Source organism: Myxocyprinus asiaticus, chromosome 8 (assembly GCF_019703515.2).
Source record: "Myxocyprinus asiaticus isolate MX2 ecotype Aquarium Trade chromosome 8, UBuf_Myxa_2, whole genome shotgun sequence".
Lineage (NCBI taxonomy): Eukaryota > Metazoa > Chordata > Actinopteri > Cypriniformes > Catostomidae > Myxocyprinus > Myxocyprinus asiaticus.
The window spans coordinates 1756420-1779259 of NC_059351.1; the positions used below are offsets into that span (position 1 = coordinate 1756420).

Below are 22840 nucleotides of genomic sequence, written 5' to 3' on the forward strand. Positions count from 1 at the left end.
CTCACATGTTTGTTGGTTCTTTGTGTGTGTCTGTCCAGCCCCCACAGCATGCAACTCATTTTGGCTGCCTGTGAGTCAGCATTCATGACGTGTGCTGACAAACCCCTCTTTTGCTTCTGTATTATTTCTCCCTCTAATCTCCTAATGTCCTATTGGCTGAGAAACTGAGGCAGCCGTAGTCAGCATCTGCACACCCATATCTACAACACACGCTTTGCAGAGGGTACTGCAGTGAGGTAACATTAAGAGTGCGAGAGAGGATGCAAGACTGGCAGGGCAAGTGAATGTTCACACAGTGAACTGATGAATGACGTAGACAGTGAACGAAAGAAAGGTGTGGCCTTGTTAAAGAGAGATCCAAGAGAGATCGAGAGACCCAGCAGCCCTGTTCCATTCAGTGATCCCTTATTGGTGTGCTAGTTTAAAAGGAGCTGGCATATTTTTTCTGGCTTAGTAGTGCTCAAATAGCCTCTCTGCTCAGACGTACATATGTGAAATGCAGCATTACTGGATATCAGCATGTGGGATGTTACTTTGAGAACAGCTGGTTGATGGTAAGTGGAGCTCATTCTGATATCCACTGCTCCATTGATTCTCTCACAGTGTTGCCGGTAACATTTTGTCACTGTTCATTGTAATAGTCAATGACATGATGTTTTCTACACAGTGCTGTATTATTAATAATGAGACTTGGTTGCACATCTGGATGGATGATATATTTAAGGTAATCTGTTCTTGATGCATCTTGACAGTTAAACGTGATCTTATGAGAATTCGTATGTGTTCTTTCTTAAAGTTTGCTTCTAGTAAACATACATTTACTTACGTTTGCATAGATACCGAAATGAACATTACTGACGTACTGATAGTGTCTAAAACGTCATAATTTTAGAAATGTACAAATGTGTACGTATACTGAGTAAATCAACGAATATTCAATTAATGGAATTAATCTATGAAATTTCATTGCATTTATAATCAATGAGATTAGTTCAATGTTAAATGCCATCACATTTATTTAAGGCAATGCACGCATTTACCTACTTAAAATGTTCCGCTGACCTATTCAGTGTTTTAAAGGACTGTATCGCTTTAACCGAGACTAAACTTTAATATGTTAAAATTAATAAAAATCCTGCAATCATTTCATTTCTATTTTGTATGCTATGGGACACACAATAAGTTTCAGAATATGCAAAAAAAAACACACAAAATCATTAAAAAATCCATAAAATAATCTATTTTATTTGTTCGCTGTGAACCAAATATTCTGGTAGCATTGAGTGAGGAATAAACCCAAATTCAAGCCTTTTATTCAGCGATCTCCGTCTCCTTCTGCTGTAGCGCCCGCCTTAACCGTCAACCCGCATTGGTTTAATTTTCATAATAAAAAAATTGCCGCCCCATGAAGCATTACGACACAGGTTTTACGGCAGCGGTTTCGAATGCAAATTAGCTGTCACATGTCTCGTGACTAATTGCAACATGTCGTATTCTATCCTGTTTTGGTTTGAATGAAACAGACACCATTTTCACAGAGTGAATCAGAAGATTTCCAACGATTAATAACTTCAATTCCAAACAAAGCTATTGTATGCCGTCAGGGAGCGCATCGGATGTAGCGTTTCATCCTTGGGACTATTTTGCACTGGATTTAGCCATTATTCTGAATAAATTATTGTGATAAAATTGTATTCAAATATATTTGTAATGGATTCGTAAATATTTTATGTTTGTAAAGCTGTAAATACGTATAAAACGTTTACGTTTTAGATGCTTTCAAAACGTCCATATTGTAAGATTTAGCATCTATCTAAACGTCTACAAATATGTGTTTAAATTTTGCAATTATTAATGTACAAATAGCTACCTATAATAATCAGACTGGATAGTTGGCTTAAAAACTAAATGCATCCTGGCAAGAATTGTGCTCGGTTTTAGATCACATTGAGTAATTCTTATGTTATTTTCCTAAAAACCTGGTTGACCTTCATCATGCACTCTTTGATGTTACTGAGATGTCATGCGCCAGACTAGCTTATATAAATATTATGTAACAGACCCAAGCAGGGATGGCATGCGGAAAATGACCGGGGGTTGATTGTATTGTTAGGCTGGAATATTGGAATTTGGTTTATGATTTTTGGAAGATGATTTTCATCTTGTGTTCTTAATAATATAGTGATTTAGATAATTGCCTGTTTTTGTTTGCTTGTATTATCATGTAATTATTTCAGCTTTTTATGTTTGGCATAGAGAGCATAATGGTTGGGTTTACATTGCCGTTATTTTATTTTTCTTAAAGAAATCTGAATGAAAGTTTTGTTACTATTAGTCCATGTCTATAAGCTTTTATTGTCATCTATATCACTGATTCCCAACCGGGGGGTAAGCGTCTCGGTTACACTTTATTTTAATGTGTTCTTGTTACAATGTAATTACAAAAGTAATAACTGATTATTACTAATTAACAACATGTACTTACTATAGGTTTAGGGTTAGGGTAAGGGTTTGGTTTAGGGTTAGTTGCTTATAATTATTCATAATTGACTGTTATTACTATAGTAAATACATGTAATATGTGTAACAGGGACACATTAAAAAAAATTGTTACAGCGTACCCCAAGGGGTACATAAGCAGGTGTCAGGGAATATGCAAAAATAATTTGAAGATTTAGCTATGTTGAACTTATACAATTAAATATATGACTTAAAAATAAGAGGGTTAAGGGCTGGATAAAAATATAGATTTTCTAATAAATCGCAATCTTCATTTCAACCATCACGAAATTTATTCCTGAAATCTCAAGACTGTTCTTTTAATATCTGAAGCACTGAGATGCTTTCGCTGAGTGTTGATTTTGACTCATTCGGTGTCCAAAGACAAGATCCACGCAATCTATTTGTCACTGAATAATGTCTCTTTTAATATCCTTTCTGTTTTTTTTACAGTCAGTTGTTGATCTAAACAACAACAACAAAAAAAGAAACATTATAATAGAGAACCTGTGCCTCTCCACTCTCGTTAAATGTTCACTCAAACAAAACAAAACACAGAACTGACGGTTTTCTTAAAAACACAGTACTGTTTTAGCATTTGTTCTACATATCAGTGTAAATGTAAATAGTACAAATTGTGCATGTAAACAGTAAACATGCAGGCCTAATGATATACAATGTGTGTGTGTGTGTGTGTGTGTGTGTATATATATATATATATATATATATATATATATATATATATATATATATATATATATATATATATATATGTATATATTAGTGCTGTCAGTTGTCTCATATTTTTTGTAGTTAATCGCAATTAATCCCAGATTTCGAAAATGCTGAAATTTGACACTATATATAGTATGCTTCTTTTCCTGTCAAAATCCATTTATTGCCATTTTAGAAAAGAGAGCAAATCAATATGTAACAGTATGATGGTTTATTAACATTTTCCAAACAAAGCCTTCCACAGTATAAAGATAGAAATGCTGTAAAATAGCACCAATTCAAGAAACATAAAACGTTTTCCAAAGTCTAAGTGGGAGTTTGACTTATTGAAAGAACTAGTGCCCACATAGGTTGCATATACATTGCATTGCAGTAGGCATTACATCTCTTAAACTCTCATCCTCCACAATATTAATCAGCTGGTAGACTGTGGCTATCTGCTTTCCTACAGCAACCGTAAAGCTGCGTTCATGATTCGCTTTAAAGCATCAACGGCACCATTAAACGCCGCTTTGAACTCCACGCTTGCAGACAAAAACGTCTCATTCTGCGTTTTGGTGATAGCTAAGACTTGACGTGCTTCTGTGGTAATTAAAACGCACCTTGTATAGGTCCCATATAGGCTTTTTTGTACATCAAATAGCATTAAGAGTTCCTTTCTCCATCTCCATCATTTCAAGGAAGCTCTGTTGTGAGTGTTTTTGGTGTGTCCTTCAGTGTAAAGCCTCCAGGCGGACACATTACAAAGGTTCCGCCCTCCCAAGAAGAGGTGGTTAATGCTGTATTAACGGAAAATGTGTTAATCGCAATTAAGAAAAATGAACGCGTTAAAGTTTTTTAATTAATTGCATGCCTTACCGTGTTAACGCCGACAGCACTAATATATACCAAGTATATTGCTTACATGTTTATTATTTAAACATGTTAATATACTGTCTACCAAAGTTATAAAAATGAATAAAAATTAATAATTTTTTTAAATTAATAAAATTTATGTTTTCTAATATTAAGTTAGAAGATCCCCTGCCCTAGATAATTAATAGCATTAGTCTGTTAGGCTATAATCGCACAGTTCATGGCTCATTTGTCCTGGTTTTGTTTTTGTTGTTAATAAATAAACATCATAAATTATATAAATTATATTTCTCAGCATTCAGCTGATATTTGCATTTAAAATTTGCAGTCTCTCTTTTCCGGCTAAAAAGTACTAGGAAAATTCATGACGTCACAACATTGCTGAGTAACTGTCCAATTAAATGCTTTCTAGAATGAGAATGCACCACCTTACACAGTGGAAAAGCGTCAGACTCTGTAATGAGATCTCTGTCGGACTCTGAGAAGTTGCAGGGGTATGTGTGTGTGTGTGTGTGTGTTGCTTTGCCGGGCTGCGATGTAAACTAAAGCCTATACTGTTTTTAAAAAGGGACGAGCCATTTGACATTTTGTGCCCCAACTTCATGTTTCAGTAGGAAATTCATCAACACACCAAAGAAAACTGTGCTTGTGAAGCTGGTTCAAGGGGACTTTAAAAATAACTCTGCAATACAGCAGCAAACCTTTTCAAAGAAATGATTTATTCATAAATGGGTCACTATTAATAACTCCCATTTCTTCTGTACTCACATCCCAGAAAGCACATGTGCAGTACATCAAGTTGTTTAAGAATGTTTCATCTGGAAAGCATTGTATTATATTTTTTGTTAATTTTTAAAGTCCCCTTGAACTGCCTTCACAAGCACAGTTTTCTTTGGCGTGTTGACGTATTTCCTACTGAAACATGAAGTTGGGCTGGGCTCGTCCCTTTTTAAAAACAGCCAATAGGCTTTAGTTTACATCGCAGCCCGGCAAATCTGATATACATCTTAAAAGAGCAGATTTACACATTATGAATCATAAATGTCTCACATACATCTGCTGAATGTCCTTTTGTCATCTTAGAGTAAACGTCTTACAGACATAATGTAGATGAGCAAACACTTTTTAAAGATTTTCTTTCAGATGATTGTTCCCTCTCATTTCCCCTGCCTTGTTAGCCTTGTTCTGCAATCTCCTCCTGTATTTTGGGCCATTCACACAGAATACGTTCTTGCGTTTCAATCTGCACTACTTTTTTAATTGTTGATCTATGTACGCATGCGCCAGACAGACGCACTACATCCCACTGTTTTTTCAGTGTTTTGCATTACCATGGCATTTAAGATTAAGTTAAAAATTGTTCATAAATAGTGAATCTGGGGTAGGCTGGGTATATTTACACATGGAGAGGCATATTGAGTGTTTGTGTAGCTAGCTACAGTGGACGAGGAACTTCTGTTCAGTTTTAATGCAAGAATGTGTCCTGTGTGATCGCCTTCTTAAGATTTGATTCAGTTATTCTTATTCTTGCACAGTCATTGTTGCTATGGTGATATTGTCTTGTTAACCTCTTTTCCAGCAGAAGGAGTGACCCTTACAAAAAATAATTGCAGATTTTTAACTGTAGTACAAGGCTGGTAAATTAGACGCAGTATTACTGCAGTCCTGAAAACTGCAGGAATACTGCGTCCAAATTACTGCAATTGTAATGCAGTCTTGAAAACTGCAGGAAAACTGCGTCCAAATTACTGCAATTGTAATGCAGTCTTGAAAACTGTAGGAATACTGCATCCAAATTACCGCAATTGTACTGCAGTCCTGAAAACTGCAGGAAAACTGCGTCCAAATTACTGCAATTGTACTGCAGTCCTGAAAACTGCAGGAAAACTGCGTCCAAATTACTGCAATTGTAATGCAGTCTTGAAAACTGCAGGAAAACTGCGTCCAAATTACTGCAATTGTAATGCAGTCCTGAAAACTGCAGGAAAACTGCGTCCAAATTACCGCACTTGTACTGCAGTCCTGAAAACTGCAGGAAAACTGCGTCCAAATTACCGCACTTGTACTGCAGTCCTGAAAACTGCAGGAAAACTGCGTCCAAATTACCGCACTTGTACTGCAGTCCTGAAAACGGCAGGAATACTGCGTCCAAATTACCACACTTGTACTGCAGTCCTGAAAACGGCAGGAAAACTGCGTCCAAATTACCGCACTTGTACTGCAGTCCTGAAAACTGCAGGAAAACTGCGTCCAAATTACCGCACTTGTACTGCAGTCCTGAAAACTGCAGGAAAACTGCGTCCAAATTACCGCACTTGTACTGCAGTCCTGAAAACTGCAGGAAAACTGCGTCCAAATTACCGCACTTGTACTGCAGTCCTGAAAACTGCAGGAAAACTGCGTCCAAATTACCGCACTTGTACTGCAGTCCTGAAAACTGCAGGAATACTGCATCCAAATTACCGCAATTGTACTGCAGTCCTGAAAACTGCAGGAATACTGCGTCCAAATTACCACACTTGTACTGCAGTCTTGAAAACTGCAGGAAAACTGCGTCCAAATTACTGCAATTGTAATGCAGTCTTGAAAACTGTAGGAATACTGCATCCAAATTACCGCAATTGTACTGCAGTCCTGAAAACTGCAGGAAAACTGCGTCCAAATTACTGCAATTGTACTGCAGTCCTGAAAACTGCAGGAAAACTGCGTCCAAATTACTGCAATTGTAATGCAGTCTTGAAAACTATAGGAATACTGCGTCCAAATTACTGCAATTGTAATGCAGTCTTGAAAACTGCAGGAAAACTGCGTCCAAATTACTGCAATTGTAATGCAGTCCTGAAAACTGCAGGAAAACTGCGTCCAAATTACTGCAATTGTAATGCAGTCTTGAAAACTGCAGGAATACTGCGTCCAAATTACTGCAATTGTAATGCAGTCCTGAAAACTGCAGGAAAACTGCGTCCAAATTACCGCACTTGTACTGCAGTCCTGAAAACTGCAGGAAAACTGCGTCCAAATTACCGCACTTGTACTGCAGTCCTGAAAACTGCAGGAAAACTGCGTCCAAATTACCGCACTTGTACTGCAGTCCTGAAAACTGCAGGAATACTGCGTCCAAATTACCACACTTGTACTGCAGTCCTGAAAACTGCAGGAAAACTGCATCCAAATTACCGCACTTGTACTGCAGTCCTGAAAACTGCAGGAAAACTGCGTCCAAATTACCGCACTTGTACTGCAGTCCTGAAAACTGCAGGAAAACTGCGTCCAAATTACCGCACTTGTACTGCAGTCCTGAAAACTGCAGGAATACTGCATCCAAATTACCGCAATTGTACTGCAGTCCTGAAAACTGCAGGAATACTGCGTCCAAATTACCACACTTGTACTGCAGTCCTGAAAACTGCAGGAATACTGCGTCCAAATTACCACACTTGTACTGCAGTCCTGAAAACTGCAGGAATACTGCATCCAAATTACCGCAATTGTACTGCAGTCCTGAAAACTGCAGGAATACTGCGTCCAAATAACCACACTTGTACTGCAGTCCTGAAAACTGCAGGAAAACTGCATCCAAATTACCACACTTGTACTGCAGTCCCGAAAACTGCAGGAATACTGCGTCCAAATTACCGCAATTGTACTGCAGTCCCGAAAACTGCAGGAATACTGCGTCCAAATTACCGCAATTGTACTGCAGTCCCGAAAACTGCAGGAATACTGCGTCCAAATTACCACACTTGTACTACAGTCCTGAAAACTGCAGGAATACTGCGTCCAAATTACCACACTTGTACTACAGTCCTGAAAACTGCAGGAAAACTGCATCCAGATTACTGCAATTGTACTGTAAACTGTAGGAATACTTCATCCAAATTACCGCAATTGTACTGCAGTCCTGAAAACTGCAGGAATACCGCATCCAATAATGATACTTTATGCGATTAGTCTGGTGCAACGAGGCGCAGAGGAAACACTAGCTGCTTCACTCCAAGTCGTGTGAATGATTCTTTAGTTTGCTACGTCTGGGTTTGTTTTGTACAACAACAAAAAAATAATAATACCATTAAGAGGTCCTTTCTCCATCACTTTGATCACCAACTCGGGATTGCTGCTGTGTGTTTGTTTGTGGTGTGTGCATCTCTGTGTAAGTTCCCCCCGGTTACATCTCAAAGGTTCCGTCCTATTGCAACCATTGTTTAGATCTCACACAGAGCTTAATAGAATGCCAGAATCTAATGTCAAATTATGTTAATCGCGTAAAGAAAATGCGTTAAACATTGTAAATTAATCCCATGCATTAATTTCCACAGCCCTAGCTTAGACAATTTAGAACTGCAGATTTGTTCAATGTGAAAACTGCATTTGCAAATGCAGCTCCATTTATACTGCAGTTGTAACGTGTCTATTCATGCTTTTCTGTGTTCCTTTTAGTTATGTCAGTTCATGTTATTCTGGTTTCATGTGTTATTTGTCTTGTCCTTTATTTAGAATTTACTTATCTTCCTGGTTCCTGTCTTTGTCACGTGATCATCCTGTTGTGTCATGTGTCCTGTTATGATTGGTCTTTGGCTCTTGTTTTATTGTCTTTTTTATTCTTGTTATCTTATTTATTAGTTATTTTGAGTCATTGGTTGTATTTGGTTTCCCTTGTTTGTGTATTTAATGCATTCTGTTTGATTCAGTCTTGGTCATATGTTAACGTTGTATTCCGGTGTTTAGTGAGCTCTGTATTTTGTTCACCTTGTTTCTAGACTCATTGTTTTTGGATATCTGTTTTGTATTTGTTAAGTCTGATTAAACTGCACTTGGGTTCCACATCATCTTCGTCATTGTTTTCATCCATTCCTGTCTTCAGCCTGCCAGAACGTTAACTGCAATGAACTGCAGGTGAACTACACAAACTATAGCTCTACTGCATTGATTTGAAATTGTACTACACTGAACTGCTATAATTTTACAATGCACTGCAGTTATATGAGTGTAGAATGCAGATATACTTCACTGAACTGTAGTAGTACTACATTGACCTGCAATTGTACTGCAGTGCACTATATCAATTCTGCAGTAAAAAGGCATTGTGAGTGCAGTACAGTTTGTCACTGTGCAGTACAACATCATTGTACTACACAAAACTGCACTTTTTACTACATAGATTGCAGTAATATTGCATTTTTGTAAGGCAGATGCCCTTGGGGACTCCACTCCAGCAAAGTGGTGGTGTCCTGCTTCTTTGTATCTCACTGATTTACAGTTTTGAAATAACCTACATTGCAACATATCTGCACTCTGGAAAAAAAAGCCCTGTGAGACACACTCTAAGGCTGTGTCCCACTAGTCATTTTTAGCCGATTTTCAGTAGTAAGCGTTCCAGAATCTGAGGGAGTCGGTAAGGGTGGGTGGGTGTTCACCAAAGTCCTTTTCAAGACATGTCAGTCCACGTGGTGGCCATCTTGATAACGCTGTCGAGTAGCTACTTTCTGTGGATACAAGTGGCATAAAAGTACAGATCCTACTGTGACCACGTTTACATGCACTTAAGTAAACGGTTTATTCCAGGGTTTGTGCAGAAAGCAGTGTTCTGAAACGTCATGTAAATGAGAATGCCGTTTTCCTTGTGCCGTTTAATGGATTAAGAGAAAGCTGTTAAACACACCCAATTTTCTCCAGGAGAATGCGACTTATGTGGCCATGTTAACACATTACGCAATTAACGAAGTTCTTATAGGTTTTTGAAGAGTGCAATTGCGTGTGGAACAGACCGAATAACTAACGTCATAGGATGGATCCCAACAACAAGTCAACATAGCGGAAATAATTAAACATTTCTGGGAGTACAGTGGGAAAATCACATACACTAAAAACTATACACATTTATACACACCAATTTTAAATATTGACTACTTTCCATCACGTCATCATATTTGGGGTCAAGTAGGGCTGGGCGATATGGCAAAAAATATTATCACACATTTTTTATTTTTTACGATATCGATATTTATCACAATATCGTTTCATACCATTAATGGGGGAGGAAATGCATTCCACATGTTTGTTAGACCTCAAGAATTTATGTAAACATAACCTGTTTGTTTACAAGTAAACCCCAGATGGTCCTACATAAGGTGTGTTACCTCTTTTTGATGAAATTTCACCAATTTCATCACCTTCAGCGGACGTTTGACTGCACTGAAAGACTGTCTTGTGATGCTCCACACTCCAGCACAGTAGGTGGCAGTAATGCACCTTAAGTTGGACTGCCAACTGCCAATAAACATCACAAGAAGAAGAAATACTTTCTTGCCTGTGACAGCGCTATGCATCATGAATTATTATTTTTTTAACTAAATAGTACATAACAGGGCTCCAGACTGCAACTAAAATGGTCGCAGCTGTGACCAAAATTAATTGATTGCGACAATAATTTAAATAATTTAAAATCTAGTTGCCACTGGTGACAGTCAGGTTGTGTGCATTCATATGCGGTTTCATCAGATATTATCTTTTGAGTTATTGTATACATCTTTATTTTTTTTTTACTTTATGTGAACGAAAAGACACAAATTCACCCGTTTTCTCATTGGAAATAGGTACATTTCAAAATATCACTGTCCTGGTCACAAAAGCAAAGTTTGTGGGGAATAATAACCATTTTCTATACTTTTGAGACATAAGCAATTAGGAAAAAACACTTACTACCCAGAAACAAAAATTGTGTTACATAGTGTATCCGATTAATCAATCAATAGTTTTAAAAAATCGATTTATAGAATATCAAAAAAAATATATATTATTCTTTCCTTTACTGTGACAGGCACAGACAAAGAGTCAACAATTAATAAAATCCCAGATGCAGTTTATTGATCAACCAAAATCACAAAAATAACTAGAAAATGTGGTGTATAACGCGGGACTTTTAAGTATAAACATAGCAAAAATACACCGGGGACTCTTATTTTGAAATTAAAGTTATGAAAAGACTATCGTCAAATATCGGCATTGGTTTTTGCCAATAACGATTGTTCCAAAAAGCAACTATTGGTAAAACCGATATATCGGTCTACTTCTAGTTTCCAATATAATTAAATGCAGTATCCTTTGGATCTCCAACATGCTGTTGTTCCAGCCTTCCAACCCGAACTGTTTTTCAAATATCTGATCTTAAGTGAGGGATATTAAATGTAGAGTACATTTCGTATGTACAGTTTTATCCAAAGTTGATTATAAGGAGCCAATAATATATTAGCCACAATACAACATTTTCAGACTAGACCAGAATAGATGACATTTTATTGATATTGTATACCTGTCATTGCACTGTCCATCTGAGCCATGGCAAATGTAGCCCATAGATTTCCCTTTTTGTTTTTGCAAATTTGCCCAGTTTTGTACAGACCTTGCCATAACGAGTCTCAAAAAGACAGCATGCTTTAATTATTGCATATCTTGTAATGGGTGAAATGGCAAGAATTCGTGAGTATTGTGATTCCAGTTTTTTGACAGGTGTGTGTAATCCATTGCACCTAGCAGGAGAGTTTGTGTGAATAAATACAGCATGTATTTATGTACATTCATAGGAAAGAAACAGCTACTTCTTGTGGGTCTTCTCAAGATAAACCTCTTCCCTGAGTTTATATCTGAAACTTCACCCCTCTTAACAGGTTCCTGGCTGAAAGTGTGTGGGAGGTCTTTGATAGAGTGTTAGGATGGCCGCTGAAGCTTCTACCCTTCCCAGTCCCGTGGTGCGTCAAATCGACAAACAGTTCCTGATTTGCAGCATCTGTCTGGATCGTTACAACAATCCCAAGGTTCTCCCTTGCCTCCACACCTTTTGTGAAAGGTACTTCTTTTCTGATATTCCCTTTATTTATTATTTATATTTATTAACGGAACAGCTATTAATTTGTTTTGTCCGCAAAGCGTAGCCTTTATGACATACTTTTTACTTTTATCTTATTCTGTGAAGAAAGGTAATGGTAGTTACTCCTACTATGAATTAAAATCCTTGCAATACCCAAAAGTAGAACTTAACAAGATAAGAATACATCTGTTGTCATGCCAAAAGCAGTGATATGACATATTGTTCTTAACACGTAACAACTGTATACAACACAGCAAAACTAGATTGCTCCCATTAACCTTCTAATCTTTGTACAGTATACAGAGTTGTATCAATGCTAACATTATATGTAAAATCATTAAAACATTTTTCACTATTCTAAAACAGCCCATGCAATGTCCCTTTCTATTCCAATTGATTTTATTGTCATTTTACTGTTCCTGAAGTCTGGCCTCAAACTTACAGAAGTAACTGGCATCATGCACTAAACAGTTGGAAAATCTTGGGTCCAGGTGGTTAAAAGTAATAGCAAAAAGTGAAGTTAGTTCTAAGTAAAGGTCTAGCATTATTTGTTTGCAGATGCAACTTGGTTTGATAGCTCTCTAATGCAATGAACTGCCAAAGAGGTCATCATTTTTTTAATAACCTTTTCTGCCTGCTCCAGGTGTCTGCAGAACTACATCCCCGCCCACAGTCTAACGCTATCTTGCCCTGTGTGCCGTCGGACCTCCATTCTGCCAGAGAAGGGTGTGGCGGCACTTCAGAGCAACTTCTTCATCACCAACCTGATGGAGGTGCTAAAGAAAAGCCCAGACACTAACCTCGGTGAGGACTGCACAGACACCATCAACGGAGTGGCCACTGGACAACCACTGTCCTGTCCCAATCATGGAGGCAACGTAAGACTCACACAGCAGCACAACATAACAAACTACTGGGTTAATTACACATATGAATACAAACTCGCAAACCTCAAGTGGATGAAAGACTCACTTTATGGTATGTATAGAAGTATTTTCCTCCAGGCAAGTTAAAACTCTCAAAAACAATAACAAACTTCTCTTCCATCTTTTATTTTTGTATGTAGGATTCTTTCCATGGGAATATATGTAACTGTAATCTGAAATATTAGCCGATTCCGCTTAACGATTCTTTTAGAACTTTTTGAGGAAAAAAAAATATTTGGAAATAAAACATGCAGTTAATATTAGATTTACTGCCCTAAGCTGCCCGTTGATTAGATTCATTCACTTTATTTTTCTTAATAGCACAAATTACAACGAAACACAGTTCGATTAAGAATGGTGGAGGGGTGACAAACATACCAACTCACCGCAACTCACTCTGTCTAATTCCCTGTTACATGGAGTTTGCAGAACAGGAGTACTGCGTAAGCATAAACAATTGTAACAGAGTGATTCATGGAGTAATTTTACCCTGTGAAAACGTGTGATTGTATATTTATCCCCTTGAGGCTCGCCGTAGAACGTGTATGTCCATATGCAGCTTTCAGTGAGTGAAGAAATTCTGTTCAATAAAACCAGACTGTTGTGGCTCCACTTTCTGATGTTATTTTAGTGTTGGCCAAAAAGGCAGGAAAAATGCTTGGTGACAGAATCACTATGGATCACAATCAGCATTTGTGATGATATGCAGCTAAGTGCAATGAAAACGTTTAGATCAGCTTGACGTCTTGTCAGTTCTTCAGTAAAAGAAGAAGCTCACTGTTCACTTGAAGAGAACACAAAAGCCCGCCTCGGTGACAGAACGATTTTTTATGTCATGTTGGATCATTTTTTCCCTGTAGCTGGAACCATTAACTCAGCTGGGAATCCCGACAGTCAAATGAAAAACAACGCCCCGCTAGCAGACGTTAATGTGCGCTCCATCTCCCTCCGCCTGGCCAGTGATTATGTTAATGAAGCACACACCTAAAAATCACTGGAAAAATCGGGTAGTGTGGTGCCGGCTCTCGAGTCTTTCATTAAGGAATCGGGCACTGTATGGTTTTGCGGTGTAGATTCATAAGAACAGGCTCGTAAGAGTCTTTCATTCAGCAATCGGACTACACTTGCTGCTCTGAATGTTTCGTACTGCTGATTCAGTAGTGGTGTTAAAGTGCCACTAAATGGTAGTGCTGGAAACACTGTCTGAGTTTTAAGCACATTGTTGAATCTGCATCCGTGGAAGAATACACGTTCAAGAACCATTTATGGACCCGAAAATCATGAACACTTTTTTTTTTTAACAAACTCAGACACCAAAGCCCCATCTCTCTGTCTGTCTTGTCCTCAGGTCATGGAGTTCTACTGTCCGCCGTGTGAGACAGCCATGTGTGAGGAGTGCACCAGCGGCGAACACGCAGAGCACGCCACTGTCCCGCTCAAGGATGTTCTAGAACAACACAAAGCCTCGCTGCGGGAACAGCTAGACGCCGTCAAAAACAGGCGTGTGACCTGTGCTCACATACTTTACAAATCAATACAGGATTTCAAGTTTTCTGTTTAAGCTATAGTCTTCAAATTCAACTAACCATGACGAGGTAGGGCTGATTATGCAGTATCAAGACAAGTGAGTAAACAGATAATGCCTGAAATTAATCAAGTGTTCCCACCTCTAAACACCTGGGGCCATATGTATAAAGCCACTTAGAGTAACATTTTTGTCTTAAGTGTGTCAAAATTCTAAGAAGGATGTCATTTTGCTCTTATTCCTAGACTTAAGAATAAATGTGATTTATAAAGGTTCATAGGTGTTAAGATTTGGTCTCAGCTCCTAAACTTTTAACAGGGCTGTAGAGGTAACCTAACCTAGTTAGGAGTAGCATGGTGACTGTCTAATGTTGAAACCACATACTCTCCAACAAAGAAAGAATGTGTTGGACTATATAGAATAGTGGAATTAGGGCAAATGTGATTCTAAATATCATTAAAATTACCCTTGCAGGCTCACTATTGGCTGATTCAGTGTTTGAGGGTGGCCATTTTGGGTCGGCATCACTGTAGTCCTTATTTCACAACTATGATGAACAATCAGACCAGATGACATTCCATGAGCCAGTAAATGGCAAGGTAAAGGTAAAGAAGAGTGGCTCCATTTTGATTGGATCATGGCAGGACCAACACAAACAAATGCCAAGCACAGCCATCAGATTAGCTGCTCGGACAACTGCCAGACACCCCTCACAATGCAGGAAAGACCTTCCAACACATTGGAAAAGACTTCTCATTGGTCCATGAGTGGTTTCTTAGCAACCTCTCAAACCCCCCATCCTAAGGTTTTCCCCAGTCCAGAGTTGAGATAAAGACCATAAATGTTCTTCAAGACTCCTTGAAGCAGCATTAACTTACCATGTGGCCACAAAGACAAATCTTTACACACAAACTTTTACTCCTAACAAGGACACCAACTGCAACACATCCACTCCATGTTTATTCACAGAACTGTTTATGTAAATTGTAGTTGTTCAATTAGCACAATAGTTCACACAAACTGAACTACTGTGGTATAAATGAATGCATGCCTAAAATGTAATCTTTCAATATCATGTTTGGTGTCTAAGACATTAACAGGATACACTTCTAAAACACCTTTGTTCTGGTCTCACTCTATGAGCAATAACAGAATAATGAACATTCTGAATCTCTGGCCTGAGTGGTAGGAGATGTAGCAGAATACAAACCATCCAACGTGCTAAGTATCCGCTTCACAGAGAGAGAGAGAGAGGATAACAGATCAACCAACGTTCTTAGTCTCCATCCGAGAGACAGAAGAAGATCGACCAAGTACCAAGCCTCACTACAAGAGACTATTCCAATGCCAAATTCAGAATCCCTATACCAGGGAGATAACTACAGCGACAAGGTTTAGCTCTGATGAGCAAACCCTCTCTTCAAGTTTCATGCATCTATGAGTTCCAGATGATGAATAAGGGCTGTATATCTGCGTGTTCCAGATTGCAAGAACCCTCTCGTGCTTCCAGGAGATCTGCATTCCTCAGCTCCTTCATGTCCAAGGCTGTTGAAACAAAATCCAGCTCCTTCCCCACTGTAACGTGGCCCTGAGCCCCAGTGGAAAACATCGCAATCACCGAACTCATCGATCGATCAAGGAGAATGTAAATATCACTACTAAACCTCTTTTCAGAGACCTTGGCATCAGTATATACTATCAGTTTATGATTATCTAATGTTCTTTAGATTGCATAACCTGTGCATCAAATGTCTAGCAAATAATCTTTGAGTTATTTGTTTATTTAGGAATAAGGTTTTCACCTTATTAATTAACAGAGAAACAGCAATTATCTTTCCATAAGATAATAGTCATACTTTGCCATTGCTACATCCAATTCAACCACTTGCATCTTTCTATCCTATGCACTTTTATTTACTTATTCATTTATATTATTCTTTAACATATTAGTACCAATGGTTTTTGTTAGGTAGTCTTGTTTATATTTTTGTAAATAAAATGCATTTTATTACAACTGTGTGTCCCTTGTGTTGATGATACAGAAGAGTTCTAAAAGGTCTGGCTGCCCTTAAATCCTTCAGATTATTCAGAAGACCAACTCCCTCCAATTTATATAATTTTTATTTATTGAATGGTCCATTTGGATCATTCTTTTACTGTTAAGATGAAACTCCTTAGCTGGGGCCCCAAGGATGGAGGGAGGGGCCGTTTGATATTAATAATCACACACACATACACCTTAAGTGAAGTGTGATCAAAAATCACCACATACTTTGGTGTCTTGTGTGAGGCCCAGATCATTTCAGTTGGTGCCAGGGTGATTCTCACTACACAACACTGTCACCTCAGTCAGCACTTAAGAATCAGTCTTAGACTTTGCTAAAAGTTGCTTTTAGCTTCTTTATAAACAGCTCCTAATTTTACACAAGTCCTACTTTTTACTTAGAATTTTTTGACACTTAAGTCAAAGCTGAACACCATTCTTAAGAGCATTTCTGAGAAGTTTTATGCATACGGCCCCATGTCTGTCATGCAGTGAGACCTGTTTGTTTGGTTGAGGCCTAATCTGTGAACAAAAGAGCATTCTATATAGTCAGATCTCTGTTTCTTGTTGATCTGGGCATTCCCACAACCCAGATGGCTTAACAGTAACATAAAAGAGATAAGTTCATTTGTAACTTGAATATTTGTTTTACATTTTTTTTTTAGATTGCCAGAAATTGATTCAGCGCTGCAGGTTTTGTCTGGGATTCTGCAGCAGCTGACCAATCAGAAGAGTTCGATTGAAAAAGCCATTCATGCTACTTTTGAGGAACTTCAGAAGACCCTCAATGTACGCAAGAGTGTTCTGCTGATGGAGCTGGAAGTCAACTATGGACTCAAACAGAAGGCTAGTACACTATTACTTTTGAAATGTTTACTAGTGCAACTGCCACTAACACATAGAAAGTTTCCGTATACACAGCCAGGAAACCAATTCATGTTTATAAGGTACCAGGCTGCTACACTGAGAAGTTTGCGGGTTCTTGGCATTGACTCTTTGAAAGATATTCAGAATTTTAATTGGACACTTACTGTATTGTGGAACTGTATATTCTGCTTTGGTTAGGTCTGTGAAACTATTCATACCTTTGAATGGATCAAAATTATCCATATATGTTTTTGGCAGAATTTTTCAGTTGCGGTCGTAAATTTCCATAAAAGCTAAGTGAACTGATTGGTTGTTTTTCATGTCTGTCAGACAGCCTTTATCCGTCTAAGTGTCAGCTCTTGGCCAGAATAAGATGGTTATTCCCTGTTATTATGTGCACTGTTATATTGCACCCATCCATTTTGGCTCCTCCTGTATCAGCTGCACTCTCTTGTGAATAATTCAATAAATGATCGAACTGTGTTGCACCCATGTGTGCTAGCTGTATGGGTCTGATAGTAGTCCTGGCAGCTGGAGGTGTGTCACATGGGAATGACTCATCTGGGACAACAAGAAAAACTACAGAGTCACGTGAGCCAAAGTAAACAAAGACAGCACAGAAGGGACCTAGTCAGCACTGGACTGGATTTCACAGTTGGGTAGTTTAGGGGATTGTAATGGAAGAGGACTGTGATAAACAAGTTGAGGTGAGTTAGGTTTTTCAATTCTATAGATGTGTTTTGTATATGGAATCTCTTCTATCGGACTGTTTGTGTTATTTTAAAGTTTTACTGCTTTATCAAAGCATAGATTGTTCAAAGTTCGTTGTACATTTTGCATGTACAATGTCACCACCATGTCATTTTTCTGATAAAGAGGTTACTGAAGTATCTGGAGGATACACTCTTAAGACCTTTTGCTCATTTCATACAATGGCTTTATAAATACTAGACTTGGTAAATGGAAGATTTTAGAGGGTTTGTTTTGCATTCACGAGGTGTGATGACTTCACTGAATATCTGATAACATTAGTTTGTTTACACCTTTGTGTAATCTCTGTTTATCATTATCTATGTGTGCTTAATGGAATCATTAATATATATAATTTACTCACCCTCATGCCATCCTAGATGTGTATGGCTTTCTTTCTTCTGCAGAACATAAATTATGATTTTTAGCAGGATATCTCAACTCTGTTGGTCCATACAATACATATGAATGGGTGGCAAAATTTATCAGCACATAAAGGCATCATAAAAGTAATCCATACAACTCCAGTGGTTTAATCCATATCTTCAGAAGTGATATGATAGGTGTGGGTGAAAAACAGATCAATATTTAAGTCCTTTTTTGCTAGAACTTCTCCTCCCTGTCCAGTAGGGGGCGATATGCATTAAGAATGTGAATCACCAAAAGCACAAGAAGAAAAATGTGAAAGTGAAAGTTAATGTGGAGATTGAGTGAGCAGGGAGGAGACTTTATAGTAAAAAAGGACTTAAATATTGATCTGTTTCTCACCGACACCTATCATATCACTTCTGAAGACATGGATTTAACCACTGGAGTCATATGGATTACTTTTATGATGATTTATGTGATTTTTGGAGCTTCAAAATTTTGGCACCCATTCACTTGCATTGTTTGGACCTACAGAGCTGAAATATTCTTCTAAAAATCTTCATTTGAGTTCAGCAGTTGAAAGAAAGTCCCCTCATCTGGGATGGCAAATTAACTATTCCTTTAAGGACCCAAACGTATTGTAAAAGTCGAACTTATGTGCCATAATCCATGTCTTCTAAAGACATACGATAGGTTTTGAAACACCGCGAAATTGTGAAAATCTTGCTATCAGTTAAGAGTGCATGAGAGAAGCTCATTCACTGTGGCACGCCTGTTCACGCAAGAACTTGCGTTCCTTTTAGGGTTAAACAACCCAAGTTCTCGTGATTTTTTTTTTTTTTGGAATTCTCTTGCAACCATCCCCAAGTTCCATTGTATTGAAAAGATGGACTGAGATATTCATTAAAATATCCCCTTTTGTGGTCCACATGAGAAAGAAAGTCATACAGATTTGGAACAACATGAGGGTGAGTAAATTATGACATATTTTTTGGTGTACTATTCCTTTAGGTGAGTTATGATGTATGAGTTATTATTGAGCCCGCTTACATGCACAACAATACGCTGATAACTCGTTAAAATCAGCTTATTTAAAAATTATGACAAAGCAAGAAAACTGATAAGATTTGAAATAATCGAGATATTATCTGCTTTTGACATCAAACCGTGAAGAGGCATGCGCATAACACTTGCGTACATTGGATAACCCGATTACCCGGTAAGAATGCCGGTAAAGATGTTTACATGCAATGCAAAATCGTGGTTATGGGCAAAAAGCTACCTGTGTCAATCAGTTTATTCTCAAGCCGTTTATGGCCTTATACCGATAAAGGAATGCTGTTTAATGCATTTACATGACCACACACGTTGTTGGCTTATTAAGCATAAACAATGTAAAAACAGTGCATTTAAATGCGCTCATTGTCTTCTGCTGTGTCAGTTGGACTGCAGGTTTGTGCGCAAGGCTAAATACTTGTGCATGTGGGATATGTATGAACAAATATTTTAGGCTGAGCTTTAGTCATGGTGGCTTGTTTGTGCAAGTATTGTCCAGTTGAATGTGTGTTTTGCTTGATGAGCAGCATGAATGTCACTTGTGTGCCATTGCAGGTATTGCAGGTGCAGTTGGAGTCATTGCTGCAGGGACAGGAGGGCATACGCAACAGCTGCAGTTTTACTGACCAGGCTCTTAGTCATGGCTCTGAAGCTGAGGTCCTTTTGGTCAAGAAGCAGATGAGCGAGCGTCTTGATGAGCTAGCCAATCAGGAGCTCCCACTGCGGCCAGAGGAGAACAACCAGCTGGACTTCTTGGTGGAGACTGAGGGTCTTCGCAAATCCATCCACAATCTAGGTGCTATAATAACCACCAATGCTGTTGCTGCAGAAACTGTTGCCACTGGTGAAGGCCTGAGGCACTGCATCGTCGGGCAGCCTACCTCTGTGACCATAACAACAAAAGACAAAAACGGTGGACTGTGTCGGACAGGAAACGCTCTGCTCACATCGGAGCTTTCTGCCACTGATGGCACCACAGTAGGGGAAGGTGAAGTCACTGATAATAAAAATGGCACTTATGAGTTTGTGTACACAGTACCATGTGAGGGCCGCTTCACGCTTTCACTGAAGCTCTACGATCAGCACATTAGAGGCAGCCCATTCAGCATACGTGCCAACAAACCAACAGACATCTCTCTGACCGCAGATGGAAGCAAGAAACCTCTAAAGTCTCCAGGAAGCATCCATGTGAAACAGCGCGCCATCAAGCGGCCTGCCAGCATGTACAGCACGGGCAAACGGAAAGAAAACCCAATTGAAGATGACCTCATGTTTCGAATTGGTATGCTGAGCACATGTCTTTGATGTGTTAATGAAGTACTACTTTCTATTCCTGAATCCAGTTGTAACACGTTGCACAAGAAAACCCAACTAAAGGCCCCTGCACACTTCATACGAAATCGAAGAACGAATGGGTGTGACTACATTTACAAAATCACAGTTTTTGAGTTTGTTTTGGTGGTTTGTAACTGTTTGTCAGGGCAAACTTTCAGGAAAACTTTATATACTCTCTTACTGCCATTAGTCCACGTCATCGGTTGGTGTGACCTGGAGCTCCGCCTACTTTGACACGACTGCTAATTCCCGTTAATATTAGTCAACATTAACAAACTGCTGTGCAAATTTTTCTACATCTGTACGATCGTTCACGTAGAGACATTTTCTTCACGTAGAGCATACCTTTTTTTTTTAATTAGTCAACAAAAGGAATCAAATCTACTCAAATACCCAAAAGTCATTCACACATCTGCCCAAAGTATTTTATGTTTGTATTCTACCCATTGACACTCTTTTATACACCTGTCTTTGCAGCAGTACACATTTTTTCATAAATTACAAAAACAGAGTGTAATCTGTGCATATTGTTGGTGTGTATGAGGTTTGCACATAAGTGCCATAAATGCAAAAGGTAAACATAACAAATTACTCAATATCTAGTGCATATATTTTACTTTAAATCATCATTGTGTAGTTTAAACAGCTTCTTTTATTGATCTCGTGTGAATTCCACTCATAGAATGAGGCATGATGTCATTGATAACACATTGTAATGTCAGATTCGTTGATGTTTTATGTGTAGTCTTGAGCATCCTCTTATTTCAATGTACCTCTAGTGAGTGTGCTGGGGCCTTGTATAAAGGCTTGGGTTTTGTAATAGAAGACTTGATAGATTTTAGCAAACTACAGATTTCTATATAAACTAAATGACATGATGAATTTGCTTCACTCACCCTCTCTTATTACGTGCAGAAAAAGGTATCTCTCTGTCATGGTGCAATACCATTTAAATATGCAGTTGTTTTGTGAATCAAAGGATTAGTTTGTGTTGTTTAGTGTCACATCCTCTTAGCAGTAAGACAGATAGACCTTCAAAGCATTTTGTTCTGGATGAGTGTCTTCAGGAAGACACATTGTGAATACATTTGATAATGTAATGTTTTTGTTTTTGTCTGTCCCAAAGGAACAAAAGGTCGAAATAAGGGTGAGTTCACCAATCTGCAGGGAGTGGCTGCTTCACCTGTTGGCAAAGTCCTAATAGCAGATAGTAACAATCAGTGTGTCCAGGTACTGTATTTAATTCTGCACCAGCCTAAACACAATTAAAATCCAATTAATAGGGGCCTGGGTAGCTCAGCAAGTATTGACGCTGACTAACACACCTAGAGTCGCGAGTTTGAATCCAGGATGTGCTGAGTGACTCCAGCCAGTTTTCTTAAGCAACCAATTGGCCCGGTTGCTAGGGAGGGTAGAGTCACATGGGGTAACCTCCTCGTGGTCGCTATAATGTGGTTCGCTCTCTGTGGGGCGCGTGGTGATTTGTGCGTGGATGCTCCGGAGAATAGCGTGAAGCCTCCACACGCTCAACAAGCCGTATGATAAGATGCGCGGATTGACGTGGAGGCAACTGAGATTCGTCCTCCGCCACCCGGATTGAGGCGAGTCACTACGCCACCACGAGGACTTTGAGCGCATTGGGAATTCCAAATTGGGAACGTTTCTTTTATTTGGCTGAAACAAATTTCAGAGAATAAATGCTACATTTTATGTCTTGTTTCTTAAGATGTGAATTGTTTGTAGATATTTTCAAATGATGGACAATTTAAGAGTCGCTTTGGAGTGAGAGGCAGATCACCAGGGCAACTTCAACGGCCAACTGGCGTTGCTGTGCACCCCAATGGTGACATAATCATTGCTGACTATGATAACAAATGGATCAGCATTTTCTCCAGTGATGGCAAGTTTAAGGTAAATGAGGACTGCATTTTATCAGCAGAAGAAGCAACAGTATATGTAATCCTTTGCTAAATAAGGAATGTGGAAATTAAATGAACTAACATGCAGTGCAGATA

At 38.6% G+C, this 22840-nt stretch overlaps 1 protein-coding gene across 2 annotated transcripts in view; it reads left to right on the forward strand.

Moving 5' to 3' along the window:
- The first annotated feature begins 203 nt into the window (after window positions 1–203).
- trim2a (tripartite motif containing 2a) overlaps window positions 204–22840 on the forward strand; it is a 29868-nt gene continuing 7231 nt past the window's right edge. Inside the window, exons 1-9 of one of the 2 annotated variants that reach the window (XM_051705029.1) lie at window positions 204–554; window positions 8885–8982; window positions 11754–11932; window positions 12597–12831; window positions 14228–14379; window positions 17114–17294; window positions 20046–20772; window positions 21952–22055; window positions 22569–22736. In XM_051705029.1, coding sequence (XP_051560989.1) covers window positions 11799–11932; window positions 12597–12831; window positions 14228–14379; window positions 17114–17294; window positions 20046–20772; window positions 21952–22055; window positions 22569–22736 — 1701 coding nt within the window. In that variant the 5' untranslated portion in view covers window positions 204–554; window positions 8885–8982; window positions 11754–11798. The remainder of the gene's footprint in view (window positions 555–8884; window positions 8983–11753; window positions 11933–12596; window positions 12832–14227; window positions 14380–17113; window positions 17295–20045; window positions 20773–21951; window positions 22056–22568; window positions 22737–22840) is intronic. The other variant, XM_051705028.1, reaches the window with a different exon arrangement.